General features: G+C 40.3%; 1 protein-coding gene across 1 annotated transcript in view; it reads right to left on the bottom strand.

Moving 5' to 3' along the window:
* Window positions 1-597: 597 nt before the first annotated feature.
* BBS4 (Bardet-Biedl syndrome 4) overlaps window positions 598-26,379 on the bottom strand; it is a 42,319-nt gene continuing 16,537 nt past the window's right edge. Inside the window, exons 3-16 of the mRNA XM_073652748.1 lie at window positions 24,226-24,305; window positions 23,363-23,426; window positions 22,987-23,098; window positions 20,472-20,544; window positions 16,073-16,126; window positions 12,679-12,806; window positions 10,945-10,999; window positions 9,737-9,805; window positions 5,656-5,808; window positions 4,038-4,209; window positions 3,888-3,957; window positions 3,637-3,775; window positions 2,586-2,793; window positions 598-2,492 (exon numbers count right to left, since the gene is read on the bottom strand). Of these exons, the coding sequence (XP_073508849.1) occupies window positions 2,401-2,492; window positions 2,586-2,793; window positions 3,637-3,775; window positions 3,888-3,957; window positions 4,038-4,209; window positions 5,656-5,808; window positions 9,737-9,805; window positions 10,945-10,999; window positions 12,679-12,806; window positions 16,073-16,126; window positions 20,472-20,544; window positions 22,987-23,098; window positions 23,363-23,426; window positions 24,226-24,305 (1,469 nt within the window). The 3' untranslated portion in view covers window positions 598-2,400. The remainder of the gene's footprint in view (window positions 2,493-2,585; window positions 2,794-3,636; window positions 3,776-3,887; window positions 3,958-4,037; window positions 4,210-5,655; window positions 5,809-9,736; window positions 9,806-10,944; window positions 11,000-12,678; window positions 12,807-16,072; window positions 16,127-20,471; window positions 20,545-22,986; window positions 23,099-23,362; window positions 23,427-24,225; window positions 24,306-26,379) is intronic.

The raw sequence follows: 26,379 nt of genomic DNA, 5'->3' as shown, positions 1-26,379 counted from the left end.
CCGCCATGCGGCCATACAATAATATAGTATTCGGACTATAAGACGCACCCCCCACTTTCCTCCAAAATTTTGGAGGAAAAAAGTGCGTCTTATAGTCTGAAAAATACGGTACTCTTAAGACAGAAATCACACATTCCGTTTTTGATGCAGTTTTGAGTTAAAATCCAAACTGAATTCAAAAGAAATAGGGAATATAAATGAAGGACTTATATTCCATACTGCTGGATCCATTTCTTTATTTAGCTAAAAAAAACTGTATTAATGAGTATTGTTCCTTGTCAGCCCTAAAAAAGAAGACTTGTAGGTAAAATTATAGATAAATCTATGACTAACATTTCATGTGTTCTATATTACCAGCGGTAAGCCTCCTAACACTATAATAACTGATGAGGGGCAGCACTCCGAAACACTGTGTTTACAAATTGAGATTCTGGTTTGGCTTTTATCCTAAGTCATGTAGCAAGGCTTGATAAAGGGTCGATATTGACTTTTAGGATTGCTATTTCCAATAGGTGGCGCTAGAGCTCTAGTCCTCTTCCTCTCCGAAGAGGCAATTTGCTTATTTTAGGTTAAGACAAAAAAATATATACAAAGTGATGACATGAAGTGTTTTATTTTCTCTATTTTATAGAAAAGAAGAATCTATATACAACATCTACAGATCAGCTTAAATAAGCTGAAGAACCTCTGTCAAAGTACATGAATACAAATATACTTATGTCATGCCAGAAAGTAATCCACTAAAGACTTAAAAAAAATAATACACAGCTTATGCTAGAAAAACAGGTCACATTTATACATTGTAGGCTGAGCAAGCATTACAGCTTAACAGTGTACCCGTACCCTTTAATGATCTAATGTTCGTAGATGTTGTGATACCCTACAATATATAAAATGCAAACATGCCCTTTTAACCTAGAAATGATTGTCTCAAAAGAAAGACCTTTAATGAGGTTGACCCATCATAATAACTTATCACCTATTAACACGTTAAGGGAAAATTTGCTGATCACTAGGCGGGGAGGTGGGAATGAGACCCCCAAATATCCCAAGAATGGGGCTCTGGAATCCTACATTTGAATGAAGCAATGGTTAATTATGTGCTCCACTGCTCCATTCATTGCCTATGAGACTGACAGAGATTGAGTATAGAGCTTGGCCTTCTCCATCAGGCCCGTAGACAATGATTGGTGAGCACGTATGACCATCTCTCCAATCAAAGGGGAATTTCAGAGTCCCAAAATTGGGATCTGTGGGAGCCCAGTGGTCAGCAATCTGCAGTATCAACTATCATGTAAATAAGGGCTAAGTTCATATAATGGGCCAACCCGTTAAGATAGCAGAGGTAAGTACTGTTGAAATTTGCCGCTATTCAGCTCTTCCTATGCATAAAGCCATCTTCCAATCCCATGAAAAGTCTACTACTGCAGGCTCCATTACAAACTTGTGTCAGCAAGAACAAGAAGCATACAGTCAACATAACAATTTCTGAAGAACAAGGTCAGACTATAATGTATGTGGTTTCACTTCTCCACGGAGAAAATGGAAGGCGTGGACAGAAAAAGAAATGCTTCCTTGTTTCCCTGGCTAATAGTTGAAACTGGGATGTTTGGCAGGTAAAAATGTTGTACCGATGCCTGAGAATGGACTAAAAATAACAAAAAGGAGCAACTCTCACCTTGCTGATCCCCCTCAGCTCCTGTTCCAACGATGCCCAGATTCCCCACCAGTCTCTACCTCCTGGCCCATCTTCAAACACAGGAAACGTTAAGAAATGTCCACTCAGCCAATCACTAGCTGCAGCAGGAACCGCCTCTGCCTGTGATTGGCTGAGCGACATTCCTGTTTGATGAGCTGGGACCAGGAAGTAGAGACTGGTAAACCTGTGCAGCATCAAAACAGGATTGGAAGAGGGTCAAGTAAGGTGAGTATTTTTTGCCAATTCTAAGCTATTAGTAAAAAAATAAATAAATAATGGTCCCACGGGACAATCCCTCAAATGTTGACAAACCAACTGATTTTAGCGGGAAAGGTCTAATGTATATAGGGGTATACTGATTCTACTTGATGGCAAAAGTTGGGGGAAAAATAGATCTGTTGGAGATGAACGTTCTCCCTTTTCCAAGTCTGCCAAGTTTAATAGCTACTGGATTAATAGCAGATAATATCAACATACACGTTTTTCTAAAGGGATTGTCTGCCAAAACCATCCCTTTTGTAAGGAAGCTCTCTTTAGCTGGTCACAAGGGGTCAAGCTACCGGTCTCTCAGTTATGGCTAAAAAAGTGGGCACCCCATGTATAGTTAACCTTGTATCTGTGCAGAAACATTCTTCCACTGAGTAAAAGAGTTTTATAAGTATCCATTACAGCTCTTCATGATGTCACGAGAGATAACGGTGTCACCTTCTGTATTCTGAGGTGGAGCCAGAATTTGAAGGGTCCTCTGGTTCCAGTGGCAGAGATGGAGGTTTTGAGACTTGAGCAGTGGAGCCTTATATAAAACAAATTCTGAATGTTATGAATTCTCATCAAAGTAGTTTAATTAAAATAAAAAATAAAGAAGTTGTTGCATTTAATGCCTCACCTGAAGGCAGAGGAGGAGCCTTACTGTATCCCGCTGCAGAAGACATTGCCCTTCCTAGAGCTTGATTAGACCCCAGAGGAGTCTGCTCGGCACTTGGACCTTTAACTGCAGCACGCTGCTTGGCCTTCTGGTCTTTTGTCTGCTTTGTCCACACCAGGCTCTCTCCAACTTGCAATGCAGCCCCTAACTTCTGTGCCATATCAACCATCTAAACAAAGAAGCCCATATGGGGAAGGGTTTTATACATGTTGCCAAAATAAACTGATTTTAAATAATTTTAAGAGCATGCCTAGGATCCCACCAAAACAATATTTGGTAATCTGGTCCGGTAAAATACCTTGCTGAAGTAACCACAAACCACCAAACATCAATTAAAAAAATACAAATTTATTGATAATTTTTTTTAAAACACGTATAATATCAACATCTAATAAGGAGGAAACATGTAAGGAGAGGCAGAGTCCAATAAAGGATATGGGAGTACCCTATAGGAGTCCTGACATAAACACCAGAATCACGAGCAATGAGTGCACATAGTCGTCAAAAGACAGCTATAGGGTGCTCCCATATCATTTATTGGACTCTGCCTATCCTTACATGTTTACATTTTTCCTCCTTATTAGATGTTGATATTATACATGTTTTAAAAGAAAATTCTCAATAAATTTGTATTTTTTAATGGATGTTTCGTGGCTTGTGGTTACTCCAGCTTTCTGGTGGTTTCGCAGGTTTTCCTTATGCATAGGAATACTCCACCGCTTTATTCTCTTTTTATTGAACTGTAGGGAGAACACCTGAAAATATTGTGGATCTGTTCTCAACCTGGATATATTGATTTGTGATTGATGAATATTGTTATAAAATGTCTTTATGTAGTCTGGTAAATTTCAGAATTTAGCACAATCAAAATATGTTTCATATTAGAAATAGCTATATCCAGATAATTTGTTAGAAAAATCACTGGTCAAAATGTGTTTTGAAAATCCTAGAAGAGATTTAGTTCTTACAAATGTATGTTAGCGTTTTGTTATTGTTTGCGTCTTATTCGCACCTCAGGGTCAAAATCAGTTGAAGTCTCTCTGAGAACACCGACTTTTCGCTCCAGCTCCTGGTACTGGGCCAAGGCTCCCTTCTTATCACCCTGGTTATACAGCAGAATAGCAAAGTTCATATTCACAAGGGGATCTGTCCTGAGAAAGAGAGAAAGCGAGACTATGAATAAAATATAGAAAAAACAACAACATTCAGGTAAAGAAAGGAATAAGTAATAAATAATAGAAAAGAAACACTATGCTCACTCACTGGTCGAGACTGGCTGCCTGTTCATATGAGCTCTTCGCATTTTCAGTGTCTTCCAGGTAAGTAAGTGACACTTAAAAAAAGAGAGAACATGCGGTAAGAATGAGTCTAGAGAGCAGGAACAGCTGGGATGTCAAATTCTGCTTATACCACCTGCCAAAAGCATGTAAAGTGTTGCATTTCCATGGTGTAGGGAGATGGCTGCACTCAGAAAATGGAAAGCAGAGGCGTACTGCTGCATGCTAAGATGAACAAGCCCAAGATTGTATAAAACCCTCCAGTCAAATGGGGAAAGGTAAAGAGCGCGCTTCAGACAACTGATGGCCTGTAACAAAAATGCCACCCATAAGCATGTGTAGGAATAAAAAGGGGCATGCATACAAGGAGTTATATAGAAGACAGATTACATGTAATGTCTTCCTCTGTCAAAGAACATTTCTAATTAGATCATATTTATAAATAATATAAAACAGTTTTTACACAGTCCCAAAATACTGCATCCATGAGACGACCACCATAAGCACATTTCTTATTCAAAGCAGTATTATTGTTTAGCTAGATGAAGACCTCACTAAGACACCCATAATGAAAGTAACAAACTGCGAAAGTGAGAGAAACAAGAAAAGTAGATTAAAGTGGTTTTCCAAGTTTTAAAAAATGCATAAAATTACCTAAATATGTCTGAAGATTAACCAGATGATGCCACCACAGCTCAGAACAAATTCTTCTTTTAATTTTTAGGTTTTTTACGTAGCTTTGTATAAACACCTTTGACTGGGTGATCTATTGATTAAAATGTACTTTGTTCATGCGAAAATGTGTTGAAAATGGTTTCTGATCTGCAGGCGGGATGTTATAGAGCAGGAGGAGCTGGTTAGATGTCAATCAGTGAATAGGACAGGGGACTCATATACATACAGAAATCACGGACTTCAATGAATAACATACAAGTTATAGTAAATGTTTTCCCACAAAGCTGAATATCATTTTGATCAGCTTCTCCTTCTCTATTCCATGCTGTCCCTAGATGAGATTGCATGTTCAATGTGACAGGTTTCCTTTAATGTTCCAATATTGGCATTAGTCTATTATTAATCTTTCATAAAAAATTCTCAAAGTTGAAAATTGTATTCAGATTCTGTTGATCTACTGAATTCATTGTAAAGATCCAGTCACTCTCTATGTGGAGTGGTCTCATCCACATCCACTCCCTCGATGCCTATCTATATTTGCCTTGAGCAGCATCATTTTAATAATTTCAGGTTTTCCCAGAATGTCTATAACACACTGCAGCTTTTATAGTCAGTGAAGAAAATTTATGCTTAACCCCTTCACGCCATGGCCATTTTCTGTTTTGTTTTTTTCATTTTTTCCTCCCCTTCTTCCAAGAGCCAAAACTTTTTCAGTCAATATAGCCATATGAGGGCTTGTTTTCTTACGGCGTCCTTCGATCATATGACAGAGGTGCCGATGGGTGGGATTTGTGACGCATTCCTGGCTGGCACATGTTCAGAGAGTGACAGCGGGATTTAACTAGTTAACAGCCGCGGGTGAAGTCTGATCCACCCGCGACTGTTAAAAGGCACATGACAGCTGTTTAAATCAGCTGTCATGTGCGGGGAAAGATGCGGGCTCAGCGCCGAAGCCTGCATCACAGTCAGGGACACAACATATGATATAAATGTACACTATATGTCGTGAAGGGGTTAAGCATTTACAATCTATAACATATAATACATCACAAAATAAATAAATAGATATCCATTTTTACCGCTACATATTTCTTCTTCCCATAAAAGCACATTCCAATGTTATTCCATAGCGGGGAGCTCTCCGGGACACTAGATGCAGCAACTCGATACTTACTGAGGGCAACATCATAATCCCCATGAGACTGCATCATACAGCCAGCCGCTAGTATTCCCTACAAAATTATGTATACCTGTCACAAGCTATACAATGGATTTACATTTGCTGAGTCAGTTTTATAAGCAATAGTACGAAACTACTAATTCATGGACTACAATACACTAATAGTGGCGTGCAATGTTCATGACCACTATAGATAATTACTATACATGCATACCACTATAAATACATTATTATACAGTACAGACCAAAAGTTTGGACACACCTTCTCATTTAAAGATTTTTCTGTATTTTCATGACTATGAAAATTGTACATTCACACTGAAGGCATCAAAACTATGAATTAACACATGTGGAATTATATACTTAACAGAAAAGTGTGAAACAACTGAAAATATGTCTTATATTCTAGGGTCTTCAAAGTAGCCACCTTTTGCTTTGATGACTGCTTTGCACACTCTTGGCATTCTCTTGATGAGCTTCAAGAGGTAGTCACCGGAAATGGTTTTCACTTCACAGGTGTGCCCTGTCAGGTTTAATAAGTGGGATTTCTTGCCTTATAAATGGGGTTGGGACCATCAGTTGTGTTGTGCAGAAGTCAGGTGGATACACAGCTGATAGTCCTACTGAATAGACTGTTAGAATTTGTATTATGGCAAGAAAAAAGCAGCTAAGTAAAGAAAAACGAGTGGCCATCATTACTTTAAGAAATGAAGGTCAGTCAGTCCGAAAAACTGGGAAAACTTTGAATGTGTCCCCAAGTGCAGTTACAAAAACCATCAAGCGCTACAAAGAAACTGGCTCACATGAAGACCGCCCCAGGAAAGGAAGACCAAGAGTCACCTCTGCTTCTAGGATAAGTTTATCCGAGTCACCAACCTCAGAAATCGCAGGTTAACAGCAGCTCAGATTAGAGACCAGGTCAATGCCACACAGAGTTCTAGCAGCAGACACATCTCTACAACAACTGTTAAGAGGAGACTTTGTGCAGCAGGCCTTCATGGTAAAATAGCTGCTAGGAAACCACTGCTAAGGACAGGCAACAAGCAGAAGAGACTTGTTTGGGCTAAAGAACACAAGGAATGGACATTAGACCAGTGGAAATCTGTGCTTTGGTCTGATGAGTTCAAATTTGAGATCTTTGGTTCCAACCACAGTGTCTTCGTGCGACGCAGAAAAGGTGAACGGATGGACTCTACATGCCTGGTTCCCACCATGAAGCATGGGGGAGGAGATGTGATGGTGTGGGGGTGCTTTGCTGGTGACACTGTTGGGGATTTATTCAAAATTGAAGGCATACTGAACCAGCATGGCTACCACAGCATCTTGCAGCGGCATGCTATTCCATCCGGTTTGCGTTTAGTTGGACCATCATTTATTTTTCAACAGGACAATGACCCCAAACACACCTCCAGGCTGTGTAAGGGCTATTTGAGCAAGAAGGAGAGTGATGGGGTGCTACGCCAGATGACCTGGCCTCCACAGTCACCAGACCTGAACCCAATCGAGATGGTTTGGGGTGAGCTGGACCGCAGAGTGAATGCAAAAGGGCCAACAAGTGCTAAGCATCTCTGGGAACTCCTTCAAGATTGTTGGAAGACCATTTCCGGTGACTACCTCTTGAAGCTCATCAAGAAAATGCCAAGAGTGTGCAAAGCAGTCATCAAAGCAAAAGGTGGCTACTTTGAAGAACCTAGAATATAAGACATATTTTCAGTTGTTTCACACTTTTTTGTTAAGTATATAATTCCACATGTGTTAATTCATAGTTCTGATGCCTTCAGTGTGAATGTACAATTTTCAAAGTCGTGAAAATACAGAAAAATCTTTAAATGAGAAGGTGTGTCCAAACTTTTGGTCTGTACTGTACATACATACCGCTGTAGATACATTACTATATATACACACCACTATAAATAAATACATTACTATACATAATACCACTATAAGTATATTATACATACACACCACTATAAATACATTACTATACATACCACTATAAATATATTATTATACAAACATACCACAATAGATAGATACATTATTATACATACACACCATTAGAGATAAATATATTACTTTACATACCACTATAAATACATTACTGCACATACAGACCACGATAGATAAATACATTACTATTAATAATACCACTATAAATATATTATTATACATATTACTATAGATACATTACTGTATACACACACCATTAGAGATAAATACATTACTATACATACGAGTATAAATATTATAATATATACACGCCATTAGAGATAAATACATTACTATACATACCAGTATAAATATATTATAATACATACACTCCATTATAGAGGAATACATTACTATACATAATACCACTATAAATACACTGCTCAAAAAAATAAAGGGAACACTTAACCAACAGAATATAACTCCAAGTAAATCAAACTTCTGTGAAATCCACTTAGGAAGCAACACTGATTGACAATCAATTTCACATGCTGTTGTGCAAATGGAATAGACAATAAATGAAAATTATTGGCAACTGTCAAGACACCCTCAATAAAGGAGTGGTTCTGCAGGTGGGGACCACAGACCACATCTTAGTACCAATGCTTTCTGGCTGATGTTTTGGTCACTTTTGAATGTTGGTTGTGCTTTCACACTCGTGGTAGCATGAGACAGACTCTACAACCCACAGAAGTTGCTCAGGTAGTGCAGCTCATCCAGGATGCGAGCTGTGGCAAGAAAGTTTGCTGTGTCTGTCAGCGTAGTGTCCAGAGGCTGGAGGCGCTACCAGGAGACAGGCCAGTACACCAGGAGACGTGGAGGGGGCCGTAGGAGGGCAACAACCCAGCAGCAGGACCGCTACCTTCGCCTATGTGCAAGGAGGAACACTGCCAGAGCCCTGCAAAATGGCCTCCAGCAGGCCACAAATGTGCATGTGTCTGCACAAACGGTTAGAAACCGACTCCATGAGGGTGGTATGAGGGCCCGACGTCCACAGATAGGTGTTGTGCTCACAGCCCAACACAGTGCAGGACGCTTGGCATTTGCCACAGAACACCAGGATTGGCAAAGTCACCACTGGTGCCCTGTGCTCTTCATAGATGAAAGCAGGTTCACACTGAGCACATGTGACAGACGTGACAGAGTCTGGAGACGCCGTGGAGATCGATCTGCTGCCTGCAACATCCTTCAGCATGACCAGTTTGGCAGTGGGTCATTAATGGTGAGGGGTGGTATTTCTTTGGAGCCCTCCATGTGCTTGCCAGAGGTAGCCTGACTGCCATTAGGTACCGAGATGAGATCCTCAGACCCCTTGTGAGACCATATGACGGTGCGGTTGGCCCTGGGTTCCTCCTAATGCAGGACAATGCCAGACCTCATGTAGCTGGAGTGTGTCAGCAGTTCCTGCAAGATGAAGGCACTGAAGCTATGGACTGGCCCGCCCGTTCCCCAGACCTGAATCCGATTGAGCACATCTGGGACATAATGTCTTGCTCCATCCACCAACGTCACGTTGCACCACAGACTGTCGAGGAGTTTGCGGATGCTTTAGTCCAGGTCTGGGAGACCATCTGCAACCTCATCAGGAGAATGCCCAGGCGTTGTAGGGAGGTCATTAGGCACGTGGAGGCCACACACAATACTGAGCGTCATTTTGACTTGTTTTAAGGACATTACATCAAAGTTGGATCAGCCTGTAGTGTGTTTTTCCACTTTAATTTTGGGGGTGCCTCCAAATCCAGGCCTCCATTGGTTAAGAAATTTGATTTCCTTGATGATTTTTGTGTGATTTTGTTGTCAGTACAGAACAAAGTATTCAATGAGAATATTTCATTCATTCAGATCTAGGATGTGTTATTTGAGTGTTCCCTTTATTTTTTTGAGCAGTGTATATTATCAGACATTATACATCCACTATATCTACATTACTATACATACACTCCATTAGAGATAAATACATTGCATCATGTACGAGGCGCACCTTCCATTACCTTATAATTGCTGGGGTCATAGGTGAGGGCATTCCCAAGGTACTCAAAGGCTTTCTGATACAGACCATTCTGTGGTAAAAAGTAAATTTCTAGGTAATGCATATACTGTATAACATACATTTCTGAAACTATACTGAGAAAGCGAGAAACAAATATAATAGACATTTGAAGGCACCTATAAAAGTCAACACCATCTTTACGTTGTAGGTACCATCAGATGACCTGGACTGGAAAACTAGCACTCAGCGTCATTTCATTTCTTCAGCTAGTTAGTAATATTTTCCCAAAGGTAAAATAGCAACTCAGTGATCTAAAGACCCCTGTACACGTTGACAAGACGAGCCGAACATCTGCTGTGATTGGGACCTCTTGACTCTCCCTCAACAGATGATGTCAAGGAAGATAAGGTTTAAATTCAGGCACCCAACCCCGATGCTCTGGTGATGTAAGCCGCAGCTAGACATCCATATTTACCACTCTCCATTAAAACATATGAAGGTTCAGCTAAGCTGAGAGCTCATGTGTGTGAGGATGTCAGGCAGATGTCCGTCGGCCAAATGAGTGTTTGTGCAAAAGCTACTGCACATGTATGGGCACCTTTAGGGTGAATTTACACTGACCGATGATTGGGAATGAGCATTCATAGAAACTCTGGTTTCTTGATAATCTGCTACTGTAAAAAGGCTGTGAAACACCCAACAAATGCTTGTTCAGGGTGTGAAAGGATTTTTAAGATTAATTAGTAATTATTGTTCTCGGCAGCACATTATTCTATGTAAACAGGACAATGTGCTGCCGAGAGCAAAACAATGCATGTTTTGGCCATGGCATTTTTCTCCATCATGCCGCTCCAAGCTGGACTTAGATATCTGTGGTTCTATGTGATGCTGCTGTTCATGCTGCTTTTATATGGATATAAATAAAGAAGGAGGTCATACTGAATGGCAATGGCCATTATTAAAAAGTTGTAGTTATATCGCCAAAGTGAGTTGATCAGACACATTATCTGTGTGAGTTTTGCTCCACGGGCATCTCCAAAAGATGTCTGCACAAAATTTAAAAAACAAAACAAATACAACAACAAAAAAAAAAGCATTGAAACAAATGGAATATTTTACTTGCATTTTAAAACACAAAAAAATAAAGTGTATATGAAGGAGACCAAAGGGAGAAGAACGATAAGAATTGGAGTTGATCTTTTTCATCACCTGTAAATACATGAGTCCTAGGGTGGTTAACAGCTCCGTACTCTCTGGAGACAACCTGTGAAGTCATAGATTTGACATATATATATTACATTCGCAATATGTTTTCTTAGTGTGTTTTACAATTAGTACATTACACTGCAGAAATATAACAGTGCCAAACTATTCTGCAATACTGTACTTTTTTGGGTGGCAAAAGGTAGTATTATTAGATGCAAATGATAAGTATATTCAACAGATTTCTCAGGACTACAAAACTGATGGGCAATCCTTGAAGGGCAGCTACCATAAAAAAATGGTCTATTGTATAAATCAGGGTTTTGTGTCAAATGTATTTTTTTAATTTTTGGGAATTTTTTTCTTCTTTTACATATCACAATCTGTATTGAAAATAAAAAATAGAAATCTTACCACTAGATTCTAATTTCAGGAAACAACACATGCACATGAGCAGCAATGAACAGATTGTGCCCTATTTTTTTGTATTGAAGCATCTAATGAGCATGTGCAAAAGTCATTGTGAAGGGAGGGAGAGCAGGGTCAGCTGTGATTTCACCTTTTATGAGTGATGTTATGTGTCACTGTAATCCTGCCTTTGATGATAAGGAGCCTTTCTGAAAGCTCTTCCTGAAAGGACAGGAAGTATGAGGCTAAAAAAGCCTCATTGGTCAGTGTGATAATTGCACGATTACTAATTTTGCTGTTAACATAGATCGTGATGTGCAAGAAAAAAACATTGCCAAAAATATTTAAAAAATGCATGTAATATAAACCAGATTTGAAATAATAGGTAATTTTCTGATTATAGCTTCTGTTTGACATAGGCCATCATTTTCAGTTTTGTGGAGGGCAAGCTCCTGGTAGCCCTGCTCATCAGCTAACTGTAGAGTTAAAGTGAACGGCAATGCCACACACAGGCTCTACTCTACTAGAATAGTAGAGCTATCACTGTTAAATAATTAAGAGACCAGATGGGCATGGGGACCGTTATAATTGCGTCTTGTGTATAAGGTTGTATGTATTGAGTGTATGGATATATGACTCTTTAGTTGTTAAATATTTTCAATGCTACTTCACAATATCATTCTAAAGTCATAAATATGTTATTGACATTATTATTATACTTGGGTCTTGAGGTGTTTGATTGATCTCCCATCTTCTTATTGAAGTGGTTTCAGTGGTTATCGATGATATTTATTATCACATAAATTTTATGATTCTAATAGCTGCTATTGTTAATATTTGTATTGTATTAAAAAAAAAAGGAAATAAAGCAAAAATAACCCCCAATGAAGGAACCATAGTGCCAAGTGGCGCCATCAGTTAGTTGATCAGAAGTGTTGCCGAGTCAGACCCCCACAGATCTGATAATGATGTCCCAGCCTTAGGGCGCTGTTAGATGGCCGTATAAATAGGCCGATGGCGCTCTCAACCCAAGCGTGACAGCTGCATTGAAATACATGAAGCTGTCACACTCGTTTCGGGAGAACTGCCAGCCAGTCCATGCACTGTGTTCCGATCACGTTCCGGTTTATATGGACGTCTGACTGTGCCCTTAAGAAGAGTAATGCATTTTGTGTACCCAAAAAATTTCTTTCATTATAAATCAAGCATTATTCAGGAAAAGATTAGCCCTTTATGTCAATAAATACAGAAAGATTCATTTTTCCAGTACTCAATTTAGTTAGAAAACAAAGCATTTAAGTTGGACAGCAGAACGATCAGGTGAATACTCACTGCAGTGCCTGCAAATAGGTCTGGATAGCGCCCGCCGTGTCTCCCTCCATAAGCTGGACCTTTCCCAAGGTCATGGCGCTGAGCTCTTGTCTGTGCAATTGAAGAGCAAGATTCAGCTGCTCTTTACTCTTCACAGAAAATAGAAATGTTATAATGGATAACAAGACTGCCTAAAAGCACATGCAAAACACAATCATCCTGCCAATGCAATCGTCCTACACAAGACAAGTATCTACGAAGAGCTTTCCCATATTACATTTCTGTTGTGCTACATCCGGTTTGCAAAAATCTGGAAAACCCTGATACAAACTGTACAGCGAATCTAGATTTCAATAGTTGCAATTGCGGCAATTGAGAATTAAAGGATAATGAATTCACATCTGCAGGTATTTTTATTTGATCAGCTGCAGCTAAAATGAAAAGATAGTCAACTGTGCAAAGAGTTTTGTGTATACAGCTCACATGCTAACCTATATGCACAAGGTTAATACATGTGCTGCCCCATGGTTATAAACTCTGAACAAAGGACCCGATTAAGGAAGAGGAACTAGCACTCTAGTGTCACCTATTGGAAGTAACAATCCTAAAAGTCGATATCGACCCTTTAATGAGTCTTGCCACATGACTTAGAACTGCAAGGTTTAAAAATCTACTTACATTGGCATGCCAGGCTTGGCATGTCACTGTCCACAAGAAGAAACGTTATCTCTTGGATCCCGGTCAGACACCTCTCACCTGGGCAAACCAGATCTCACACTTTGCACTGAGGAGGGACAGTACCCCGAAGCACAGTTTCTGCAAATTGAGATTCAGGTTTGGCTTTTATCCTAAATCACGTGGCAAGGTCGATATCGACTTTTAGGATTGCTGCTTCCAATAGGTGGCACTAGAGTTCTAGTCCTCTTCCTCTCTGAAGAGGCAATTTGCAGATTTCATTTCCCAGAGGAGCATTGCAAGGCTTAAAAGTTTCCTCACATTGGCATGACAGACTTGGCATGTCACTCTCCACAAGGAGAAACGATTCACAAAGAGGCACACACCACTTAATGAATCAAGTGAGGGACATAGTGGCGTTTGCCACTATGTACATCTCGACACAAATCTTACTCCAGCCACAGCTGGAGTAAGAATTATAGTGTCGCAAACGCCACCTCTTGTCATGAATTTGATGAGCTGGGACGAGAATGGCGTGAAAACATCAGAAGCCACAGTTTTTTGCGCAAACTCGTGTTGAGCAAAAATTTGCAACTTTCCAAAACTTTTTTCTTCACCAGAAACCTGGTGAAAAAGCTTTGATGAAGCGCCCCCATTGTGTGTAGTCTGATTCTGCAGTATGTGTTACTCACATACACTTGTGGCTAACCTACTCATGAGCACTGGAGACATTTGTGGCCAATGTAGATTAGTTAGTTACAATATACAGTACAGACCAAAAGTTTGGACACACCTTCTCATTTAAAGATTTTTCTGTATTTTCTTGACTATGAAAATTGTACATTCACACTGAAGGCATCAAAACTATGAATTAACACATGTGGAATTATATACTTAACAAAAAAGTGTGAAACAACTGAAAATATGTCTTATATTCTAGGTTATTCAAAGTAGCCACCTTTTGTTTTGATGACTGCTTTGCACACTCTTGATGAGCTTCAAGAGGTAGTCACCAGAAATGATCTTCCAACAATCTTGGAGGAGTTCCCAGAGATGCTTAGCACTTGTTGGCCCTTTTGCATTCACTCTGCGGTCCAGCTCACCCCAAACCATCTCGATTGGGTTCAGGTCTGGTGACTGTGAAGGCCAGGTCATTTGGCGTAGCACCCCATCACTCTCCCTCTTGGTCAAATAGCCCTTACACAGCCTGGAGGTGTGTTTGGGGTCATTGTCCTGTTGAAAAATAAATGATGGTCCAACTAAACGCAAACCGGATGGAATAGCATGCCGTTGCAAAATGCTGTGGTAGCCATGCTGGTTCAGTATGCCTTCAATTTTGAATAAATCCCCAACAGTGTCACCAGCAAAGCACCCCCACACCATCACACCTCCTCCTCCATGCTTCACGGTGGGAACCAGGCATGTAGAGTGCATCCGTTTACCTTTTCTGCGTCGCACAAAGACACGGTGGTTGGAACCAAAGATCTCAAATTGGGACTCATCAGACCAAAGCACAGATTTCCACTGGTCTAATGTCCATTCCTTGTGTTCTTTAGCCCAAACAAGTCTCTTCTGCTTGTTGCCTGTCCTTAGCAGTGGTTTCCTAGCAGCTATTTTACCATGAAGGCCTGCTGCACAAAGTCTCCTCTTAACAGTTACTGTAGAGATGTGTCTGCTGCTAGAACTCTGTGTGGCATTGACCTGGTCTCTAATCTGAGCTGCTGTTAACCTGCCATTTCTGAGGCTGGTGACTCGGATAAACTTATCCTCAGATGACTCTTGGTCTTCCTTTCCTGGGGCGGTCCTCATGTGAGCCAGATTCTTTGTAGCGCTTGATGGTTTTTGCAACTGCACTTGGGGACACTTTCAAAGTTTTCCCAATTTTTCGGACTGAGTGACCTTCATTTCTTAAAGTAATGATAGCCACTCGTTTTTCTTTACTTAGCTGCTTTTTTCTTGCCATAATACAAATTCTATTAGTCTATTCAGTAGGACTATCAGCTGTGTATCCACCAGACTTCTGCACAACACAACTGATGGTCCCAACCCCATTTATAAGGCAAGAAATCCCACTTATTAAAACTGACAGGGCACACCTGTGAAGTGAAAACCATTTCCGGTGACTACCTCTTGAAGCTCATCAAGAGAATGCCAAGAGTGTGCAAAGCAGTCATCAAAGCAAAAGGTGGCTACTTTGAATAACCTAGAATATAAGACATATTTTCAGTTGTTTCACACTTTTTTGTTAAGTATATAATTCCACATGTGTTAATTCATAGCTTTGATGCCTTCAGTGTGAATGTACAATTTTCATAGTCATGAAAATACAAAAAATCTTTAAATGAGGTGTGTCCAAACTTTTGGTCTGTACTGTACCTTGGGATACTTCTGAACATCCATTTTCTCACAAAAAAAAATATATCACAGCTTGAATAGTCAGTGTTAAAGTGAGTGGTGGCAGGGGGCACAAGAACAAGCATTGAGAGAGTATGGATGGAATGAATGTGAGCGTGCACTTCACCAGGAACAGCCAGTGAGCTCTGAATGTGCAGGTCCAGAGGCAGCCCGATAAAGCAGGTATTCAAAATAATAACAAAACCATCAGGTGCAAATATGCCTTACTCCACTGTATATATATATATGAGCAACATTTCAGTTTGCTTTAGATTCCAAAAAAGAAGGGTTTCTTTAAAAAGAAAACAAGCAGACTGATATGAAACCTTTATGTCTCATGTCCTACCTTGCTGAGGTCCTTCAGATATAGATAACAAACTCCCAAGTTGTGACAGATTTCCTAAAGAATAAAATGCAAGCATGAATAAATAAAACAACCTGAACTAAGCATTGCTAACAGGAGCCCAGCTACTAAAGGTAGGAGCTGGTAGTCATTGTAAACTCCAAACTGGACATGATGCCTCCCCTCTATCACGTTCTCACAGTAGCATCCGTTAACTCGCTCCTGTAGTCTTAATGGCCTCTCTCATCTCCAGTATTAGCAGTGACCCTCATAAGGAGCTGATAGGTTATTATTTTCTCAAGACAGCCCACCTTCCCTGCCTTCCAGCTTGCTGCTTGTTGGGAGGGTTTTGCACTCCTGATTATTGACAGTCTGGACGAGAATCTTAGTTGCGCTGCTGCTATGGACTGTGTGCTCTCCTATGCTGCAAGCCAAAGCCACCTTTGCCAATACAGTATCGGAGGAGCACAGGTGCACTGAAGCTGGTAGGATCCATTGACGATGTTACATTTAAAGAGGTTGTCTGGTCTAAAATGAAAAGTCTGCAGTCGCTCTGCGTGACTGCAGACTTATGAATCCACCCCAGCAAACAAACTATGTGCTGCAAGTATTCGCTTGTTTCTGAGCCGGGAACGGCGATGACATATGCGTTATACACTACTGTTCAAAAGTTTGGGGTCATTTAGAAATTTCATTATTTTTGAAAGAAAAGCAAATTTTTTTCAATGAAGCTAACATTAAATGAATCAGAAATACACTCTATACATTGTTAATGTGGTAAATGACTATTCTAGCTGCAAACGTCTTGTTTTTATTGCAATGTCTACATAGGTGTATAGAGGCCCATTCCCAGCAACCACCACTCCAGTGTTTTAATGATACATTGTGTTTGCCAACTGTGTAAGAAGGCTAATGGATGTTTAGAGAACCCTTGCACAAGTATGTTAGCCCAGCTGAAAACGGTTTGGCTGATTTGAGAAGCTATAAAATTGACCTTCCTTTGAGCTAGTTGAGAATCTGGAGCATTACATTTGTTTGTTCTATGAAACTCTCAAAATGGCCAGAAAAAAGAGAACTTTCATGTGAAACTCGACAGACTATTCTTGTTCTTAGAAATGAAGGCTATTCCATGCGAGAGATTGCCAAAAAACTGAAAATTTCCTACAACGGTGTGTACTACTCCCTTCAGAGGAGAGCACAAACAGGCTCTAACCAGAGTAGAAAGAGAAGTGGTAGATCCCGCTGCACAAATGAGCAACAAGACAAGTACATTAGAGTCTCTAGTTTGAGAAATTGACTCCTCACAGCTCCTCAACTGGCACCTTCATTAAATAGTACATGCAAAACGCAAGTGTCAACGTCTACAGTGAAGACGGCAACTCCGGGATGCTGGCCTTTAGGGCAAAATGGCAAAGAAAAAGCCATATCTGAGACTGGCTAATAAAAGGAAAAGATTAATATTGGCAAAAGAACACAGACATTGGACAAAGGAAGATTGGAAAAAAGTTTTATAGACAGACGAATCATAGTTTGAGGTGTTTGGATCACACAGAAGAACATTTGTGAGACCCAGAACAACTGAAAAGATGCTGGAACAGTGCCTGACGCCATCTGTCAAGCATGGTGGAGGTAATGTGATGGTCTGGGGTTGCTTTGGTGCTGGTAAAGTGGGAGATTTGTACAAGGTAAATGGGATTTTGAATAAGGATATCACGCCATTTTGCAACACCATGCCATACCCTGTGTACAGCACTTGATTGGAGCCAATTTCATCCTACAACAGGACAAGGACCCAAAGCACACCTCCAAATTATGCATGAACTATTTAGGGAAGAAGCAGGCAGCTGGTATTCTATCTGTAATGGAGTGGCCAGCACAGTCACCAGATCTCAACCCCATTGAGCTGTTGTGGGAGCAGCTTGACTGTATGGTACGCAAAAAGTGCCCATCAAGCCAATCCAACTTGTGGGGCTTCAGGAAGCATGGGGTGAAATTTCTCAAGATTACCTCAGCAAATTACCAGCTAGAATGCCAAAGGTCAGCAATGCTGTAATTGCTGCAAAGGGAGCATTCTTTGACGAAAGCAAAGCTTGAAGGAGAAAATAATTCTTTCAAATAAAAATCATTATTTCTAACCTTGTCAATGTCTGGACTATATTTTCTATTCATTTTGCAACTCATTTGATAAATAAAAGTATGATTTTTCATGGAAAACACAAAATTGTCTGGGTGACCCCAAACTTTTGAACGGTAGTGTACATACTCCCGGCCAGAGCCAGACTAGCGGGCACGGCCTTGCTCCATCACTTGTATTGAGCAAGGCTGCACGCACTGGACGGCTGCATCACTAGAGGGGGCGCAGCCTCGCTCAATACAAGAGTATGGAGCGAGGCCGTGCCCACTAGTTGGGCTCTGGCCGGGAGAATGAATAACTCATGCATACCCTCCGGTCCCGGCTCAGAGACCGGCGAATTCAAGCAGCGCACAGGGTGTGCACTAGGGGGATTCATAAGTCTGCAGTCACACAGAGTGACTGCAGACTTTTAATTTTAAACCAAAGACAAGAAAAATACCAAAATAACTGGAAGTAAATGGGTAGATCGCACAGTGCAAAAATAATAATAAATAATAAAGGGTATTTAGTTAACATAATTTTGATCAAAATAACGTAAAAGCTATCCCGCACGTCACGGCAACCCTGATGGGACAGTCCTAACTCTAATATTAAAAACCTTACCATTTGTCAAGTGACATACATATGGACAAGGGCAGAGAGACTGGATCCCTAGTTGTGTGAACATGCATTTACATTTTGCATGCACATCAATTTATGTTTCAGTTCAGACCTCCATATAAAGGGGTGTGGCCGCCCTTTGTCTGAGCTGAGACGCTCATTCTGCCTTGAGTCTATGCTTATACTAGGGATCCAGTCTCTCTGCCCTTGTCCATATGTATGTCACTTGACAAATGGTAAGGTTTTTAATATTAGAGTTAGGACTGTCCCATAAGGGTTGCCGTGACGTGGCGGGATAGCTTTTACATTATTTTGATCAAAATTATGTTAACTAAATACCCTTTATTATTTATTATTATTTTTGCACTGTGCGATCTACCCATTTACTTCCAGTTATTTGGGTATTTTTCTAGTCTTTGGTTTTTCTCTGTCTAATGGCCTTGTGTGAACATGCATTTACATTTTGCATGCACATCAATTTACGTTTCAGTTCAGACCTCCAGGTTTCTTTGTAGTTCAGTGTGCTTTAGTGCATATAAAGGGGTGTGGCCGACCTTTGTCTGAGCTGAGACGCTCATTCTGCCTCGGGTCTATGCTTATACTAGGGATCCAGTCTCTCTGCCCTTGTCCATATGTATGTCACTTGACAAATGGTAAGGTTTTTAATATTAGAGTTAGGACTGTCCCATAAGGGTTGCCGTGACGTGGCGGGATAGCTTTTACATTATTTTGATCAAAATTATGTTAACTAAATATCCTTTATTATTTATTATTATTTTTGTACTGTGCGATCTACTTCCAGTTATTTGGGTATTTTTCTTGTCTTTGGTTTTTCTCTGTCTAATGGCCTTGTGTGAACATGCATTTACATTTTGCATGCACATCAATTTACGTTTCAGTTCAGACCTCCAGGTTTCTTTTCAGACTTTTAATTTTAGACAGGACAACCCCTTTAAAACAATGTTAAAAGCAAGCTACCTTTAAAAAAGATTAACAGTCCACATTCTTAGCCAAGGAAACCCACCACTTATGATAGATTGCTGAGTTGGTCGGTAACCCAGGCAACTAATAGTAAACTATTAAAGTTAAGATCCCTTCGTTCTCTTTTAATAAGAGATAAATCATAAAGTTTCTTGCCTTTACGAGAACTTTGCAAATCTACCCATTTAAGAAGTTGAGACAACCCCTTTAATAAGTGTCTCCTCAACAAAGGAGAATACATACAGGTCTGTAAAGAATGCCAGATAACAGGACGGATGTTCTACTATACCATCCCTGGTAATTGTGACCATCTAGAACAGGTCTGCAAAACTATTTTTGCTCTGATTTAGATTGCAAAACAAGTCATATTTATATAGTTTATTACAGGAACATTGCATTCTCTTACCGCTAGAGCAATACATCACATTATAACCAAAAAGAGAAATACAGTATGAACGAGAAGTGCTGGAGCAACAGCTTGGTGAATGCCTCATGGTACCATAAGCAGGACAGGAGACAAATTGTTCCATGGCCATAGACCGATACTGCAGCAATGACATTGCTAGGTATTCTGTAAGAATACAGAATCATATCTGTATCCAAGCTAGAGTGACCCTGTCAAAAAGTGGCTGGTAGGCAAGGAAGACTTTAGAGACATAATAATGAGAGAAGAGATTCACACCGTACCCAGTCTTTATTATTGAGTCTCGCTGCCTCATTGTAAACCTCAACGGCGGCTCTGTGCTTCCCCAGCAAAAACCTGAAAAAAGAGACATCCATAAGACGTCATAACAATTGAGCATGGAGAACAAAATGGATTTTCTGTACATAAAGATACTAAAAAACCTTCATTTTTTTACATATTTTTGCTGTTCAGGAACAGATACATTTTGATTTACATCTAAAAAGTTTACACCCTATATAGACCTAAGACTTCTCACAATTGAAAAGTGGATATCATTTTATCAATCTGCTAAGAACTATATCCTTTGTTCTGAAGCTATGTTACATTGCATCAGTAGAAGTAAATCTATGGATCCAGAGAACATGTAGCTTAGCTCACAGAGAACTGTGCACACATCGCTTTGAGGGCGAGATCTCTAGGAGTTTCCAGCCTCAGGATATCAATGAAAATGTTCCCACTGACTGGAAACAAACAGGTTTTTATTAAATTTAGTAAAATACATTATAACATTTTCTGCCATCATGTTATAGAATGATTACGTTTGATTTACATTTAAAGCACAGAAAACATAAAAAGTAATGTGAAAGTGACATAAGTTCAGGATTACTATGTGCACATCCCTAGATGCCTATATAGTCAATGTCAGTACATAACAGTTGTGGGCGATCCCCTAATGGACTGACATCAAAACCATTGAATGTAGACAGAACTTCAAAGTAATCAACCGATTATGAAAGAACAGTCTTTGCATTGCCGTGGGGATATCTGCGCTCTGCAGTATATAGCTTTTACCAACGACTGTGTCTATAGTATATCAGAAAATCGTTTCAAAGACTTTTGTTGTACAAGCACTTCAATGGTAATGGAGTTTATTTATGAGAATTTGTCTCTTGAGAATCACTCTATAGCACGTGTACAGACAGAGCAGTACTTGTATGTGTATAGTGCACCCCTCTCCATAGAAAATAAACTTGGTACATCTGTACATGTAACACAATGTAATCCTCTCCTGGAACCGTTACTGGGCACTATGTCCTCCTCTGAGCCATCTCTGCTCCTTGACACATCAGGTGGACATGGCACCCCAGCACATATCTCTGACATTATACTTCCAGGCAGCAGCCTGAGTGTTCTGGTAGTTCGTATCCACACCCGTGGACTGCTTCATCATTTCTGGATTTATTGATCACTTGACAAACCTACCTCTGCTAGAGGAAATTCCACTATCCTACTAGTCAATTTTTCCTTGGACTTGTGACAAATCCAGCTCTGCTACATCACTGGGTACTCTGCAAAACCACTGGTCAGTTCTACTTTGGACTTAAGACAAACAAAGCTCTGCTACATCGCTGAGTCAATTCTATCAACCTGTAGTCAGCTTTGCATTGAATTCCATGACAAACACAGCTCTGCTATATCACAGACTTTACTCCACTACACCGCTGGTCATGTCCTGCAGTAGAACCTCCTATATAACTCAGCTCGCCTCCAACAGTTCCTCAGCCAAATGTCCTCCTCTTTCTTGTTATCTACTACCCTGTTATGCCTGTTACAGCCTCCTAAACTCTGCTTCATCTGCTTTAATGATTCTCATTTTTCTTCCTATTCTGGAAAAAGCCTAAGGTTATGTGGTGTCATGCTGGATCACAAACAAATCGTGCATTTCTGTTGTGAAAATGCTTTACATGATTCTATTGTGCAACATTTTTCTCTTTTTACTCGGTGTAAAAATGAAGTTCTAGTTATTGATGATAATCGCGCATTTCTGCTGCAGAACATGAAAGATGACACATCTTCCACTGAAATAATGAGAGTGCATTGTGTGTGCCATGTGTCCAAGGATTCAACCACAACATGCGATCAGTTGCTGCACTAGCACTGTACTGCGTAAAGGGATTTTCCACCATCTGTCTACTTGCCCCTATTGCAAGTAACTTGTCAAAATAAAGCCCATTAGAAATAGTTTTGATGACCCTTTTGATGACCCTAGTTGCCCCTGCTGACACAGGTCACGTAACACCTATGTCTTTTCTCCAATTGGCATAAAAAGATTGAACATGCCCGCTGCAAACATGATATCATGTTAGTTAGTGCTCAAAAAATGTGGAAGCACCCATAGGTACGGAATCAAAACAGAGAAGCACAGGTTGTGTGATCATGTTTATCACTAGCCTGACTACAGCAGTTGTGCATGCTAGTCTGAATCCGACCCCTCCTCTAATAAGCAGCTCATTGTCTATAGACCATATACACAGAGAGCCTGGTGGGGGCGGGGTTAGCTTTCTCAGCTCTGCTGCATTCTAGATCTAAAAACTCTGATTGTGTCACAACTGGTGCACCCAGTAAACAAAGTGATACTTCGCTGTATTCAGGGTCTCTTTTCCTACATTATGCTACTCTTAGATGAGGTAGCAAAAACCTAGTGACAAATTCCCTTTAATAAAGACATGAAAGCTGATACAATAGTCAAAACTGAGCTCGTGTAAATCTGTTAAAGTAAAATTGCAAAAATCTTACAGGGATCGAGCTACTTGTTTCAGGTTATCAGGACTGGTTGGATTCAAGATTGCACATGTTTGGAAAAGTTCAAGAGATTCCTGGATTTTCCCTTCTAATCTTAAAATCAATGCTAGAAAGAAAAAAAAATATTAGTATGAAATTGCTACAATAATAACCTGATTAAAAAACTTGATCTAATAAGGAGAAACTGAATACAGAAAGAATGTGTAAAAATAAACTACACAGCCACATTAGAAAAAAAGGCATAAAATCTAAGATATCATACAACTAAATAATAAATCTAGTGGTAAAGGAATAAACAATCTAGTGGTAAAACAACAAAGAACAGCTAGGTGGCTTATAAATTGTAATGTGAATTTTTTTTCCTTCTTACCTTGCACATACACTGCATATTCACACACACCCTCTGTAGCCTGGAGCTGTTCCTTAATTGCAGCCTGGAAATATACATAATTAATATCATGTTCATTACGATCATCATGGCCATCTCCGATCTACAAGACCATGATACATACAACATATATTTTAAATTTATATTTATGTAAGGTTCAATTCACACTAGCGTCATCACGCAATTCATTAAAGGGGTTGTCTGGTGCCGGGAGCGGTGGGCGCATGACAGCAAGAATGTGATTTGCATACATGCAGTCACGTGCTGACTAGACATGTGCAGACTCTCTTAATGCAAGTGTATTGAGTGAGGCCGGACACAGTCTAGTTGAAATGTGGCCAGAAGTATGAACATCACATGCTCACTCTCAGTGCCGGCACCGGAGGATCCTCACAGCGTATAGTGCGTACATTGCGAGGAGTCACAAGTCTGCAGTCACAGAGTGACTGCAGACTTGTATCCTAAGGCCAGGCAACCCCTTTAAGGGATAGAAAATACTTATTGTTATTATTGCCTTATTGAGATGTCTGTTTTCTACATATGTGTGCTGGATCAGATTTGTATCAGTGTTTCGGTCTGCAAAAAAAAATAAATAAATAGACATGAGAACAGCTATACAGAATATAATGGTTACGTGTTGTAACTGGGTAAAACGCAGATAAAAACAGACGTCTGAATAAAACCTGAGATTAACTGATCCTCCCCCCACACATTGTGTCTGTCAGGTCACTCATTTAACTGGATGAGGTAATGCAATAAATCAGGTTATTCTGACCATGAAAAAGACACAAAAGTGACGCCATAGAAGCAATACAAGCGTGAATAAGGAATCAATCACAACTCACTTTACAAGCCTCGTAATCTTTATGGACATAGTGCAGGTGAATGAGCCAGTTTCGTCTTTCCAGGATAGGGAGTTCTGGAGCTGAAAATCAATTTATGATAACCGTTACAGACACAGCATTTTTAAAGGAAATCTCAATATATGCACAATATATTTACAACAACCCACAGTTAAATCATTGCAATCCTACAGAGACATCTGTTCCAGTCATATTCTTGTATACGACACCACAGTTTTATTTTAATATTTGCAATTTGCAGGTAACACTTTATGTAATAGGACTGCATTCCTGAATACTGATTTCCCCTCTGGGAAATTAATCTTTACATGTATGTTGCTTTACTTCTTCTGTACTGATTTTTATGTGGTTTTCATCTCTGTTCCACCAGAAGGTCAGATGACATTTCCTTAGGCAGATTATTTGTTCTATCAACAGCGATGTTTCACAATTTCCCTATACTTTTTATGACTATAGACATCTGTGTTACGCATGTCACTAAAGAGGATAAAGGTCAGGCTAGGTTTAAATCCAGCCTGTCCGATACTTCTTTATCCTGATAAGAGACGCAGGATCTATATGTGTAATCCCTGCATTGAAATGATAGCTCACGCCTGATCATTATCTCTACTACATATCTGCATACATGACACGTACTTAAAGAGGACCTTTCACCAAATGTTTAAGATTCAACTAGACATACAATGTAATAGGTCATCTAATTCTGCTTTATATGTGTAGGTTTTTTTAAAAACTTTTGTCTCTCTGTTGCGCAGATATTTGTAATCAAAATATTTGGCACCTAAACAGTTATTTTTTTTAAAGTCCAAGTGGGCATTATCAGAGAGATTTTAGTGTGGGCGTGTACTTCTTTCTAAAGCTGACCAATCATAAGCAGGCAGCAACACACGCCCCCACAATAGCAATGACTAACAGTCTGCTGCCCTCACTGCAGGGTGGATGAGGTGCAGAAGCACAGCAGATCTGGGTGTGATTAACTAGCAGCTTTCATTTCTCATCTCCAGTCAATGTGGGGGAATGGTCAGTGCTGCAGAGTTGAATCCCATTACAAACACTTCTAGTGGCTTTACTCTCGTGGTGGTGCCAGCAGGGCTGTGGAGTCGGAGCCCACTTTGGTGGAGTCAGAGTTGGTATAAAATGGACTGACTCCGACAATATATAATAAATTGGGTACAGTAGTTCAATGCAGTTTGTGGGGAATATTTTTTCATAAGAATTTGGGAAAGTTATGAAATGTCCTATAAATGTCTGTCTTATTCCTGATCTAAGGGTCTAGACTTTTAGCTGAGATTAATCTGTGCTACAGTAAATTTATCACTTAAACATGAGCCATGTATGAGGGAGTCGGAGTCGTGGAGTCGGAGGCATGGAAATTGAGGAGCCAGAGTCGGAGGTTTGGCTTACCGACTCCACAGCCCTGGCTGCCAGCTCTGCCCATCATAAGCAGACATCCAAATATAAGAGGAAAAAGAACATGTTCCCACTATATGCTTAGAACAGGATGTGTGAAGACAGAATGACAGTCTGCTCTCCTCACTGCAGTCATTACATGTGCAGAGAACAGCAGACCCCAGTGTGATTTCCAGCTTTTATCTCCAACACTCAGGCTGTGTGCCCACGTAGCGTTTTTCAAGCGTCTATACTGCGGAATTTCCGCAGCATAAACGCTTGTGAAACGCTAGGTAATCCGCACCCCATGGTCCCCAAGGGGATTCCGCATGTTCTATGCACATGCTGCGGATTTTTCCGCAAAGTTTATGCTGCGTACAAAAATCCGCAGCATGTCATTTAATTTTGCGGTAGCGCAGCGGAACTCCCGCCATTGACTTGCATTGAAACGCATAGAAACCGCGACTGTACATTTCTACAAGCGGCTTCTATGCGTTTCTATGTGCGGATGGTACCCAGTTCTGGAGGAGAGGAGACTCTCATGCAGACCTGGGTACCATTGTACCTGTTAAAAAAGAATAAAATAACAAATAAAGTTATATTCACCTGTCCGGCGGCTTCTCTCTGAATGCCGGCATCGCTTGAGGACCTGCGGCCTTCACCGCTCTGTCTCGCGATATGCCGGCAGTCGGGAACCAGACAGGAACGAGCGCTGCAGCCACACCGGGGCCTCGGGGGTGAGTATAG

Source organism: Phyllobates terribilis, unplaced genomic scaffold (assembly GCF_046119375.1).
Source record: "Phyllobates terribilis strain yellow unplaced genomic scaffold, ASM4611937v1 Scaffold_11__3_contigs__length_659146591, whole genome shotgun sequence".
NCBI lineage: Eukaryota > Metazoa > Chordata > Amphibia > Anura > Dendrobatidae > Phyllobates > Phyllobates terribilis.
This window is presented reverse-complemented; position numbering and strand designations above follow the sequence as displayed.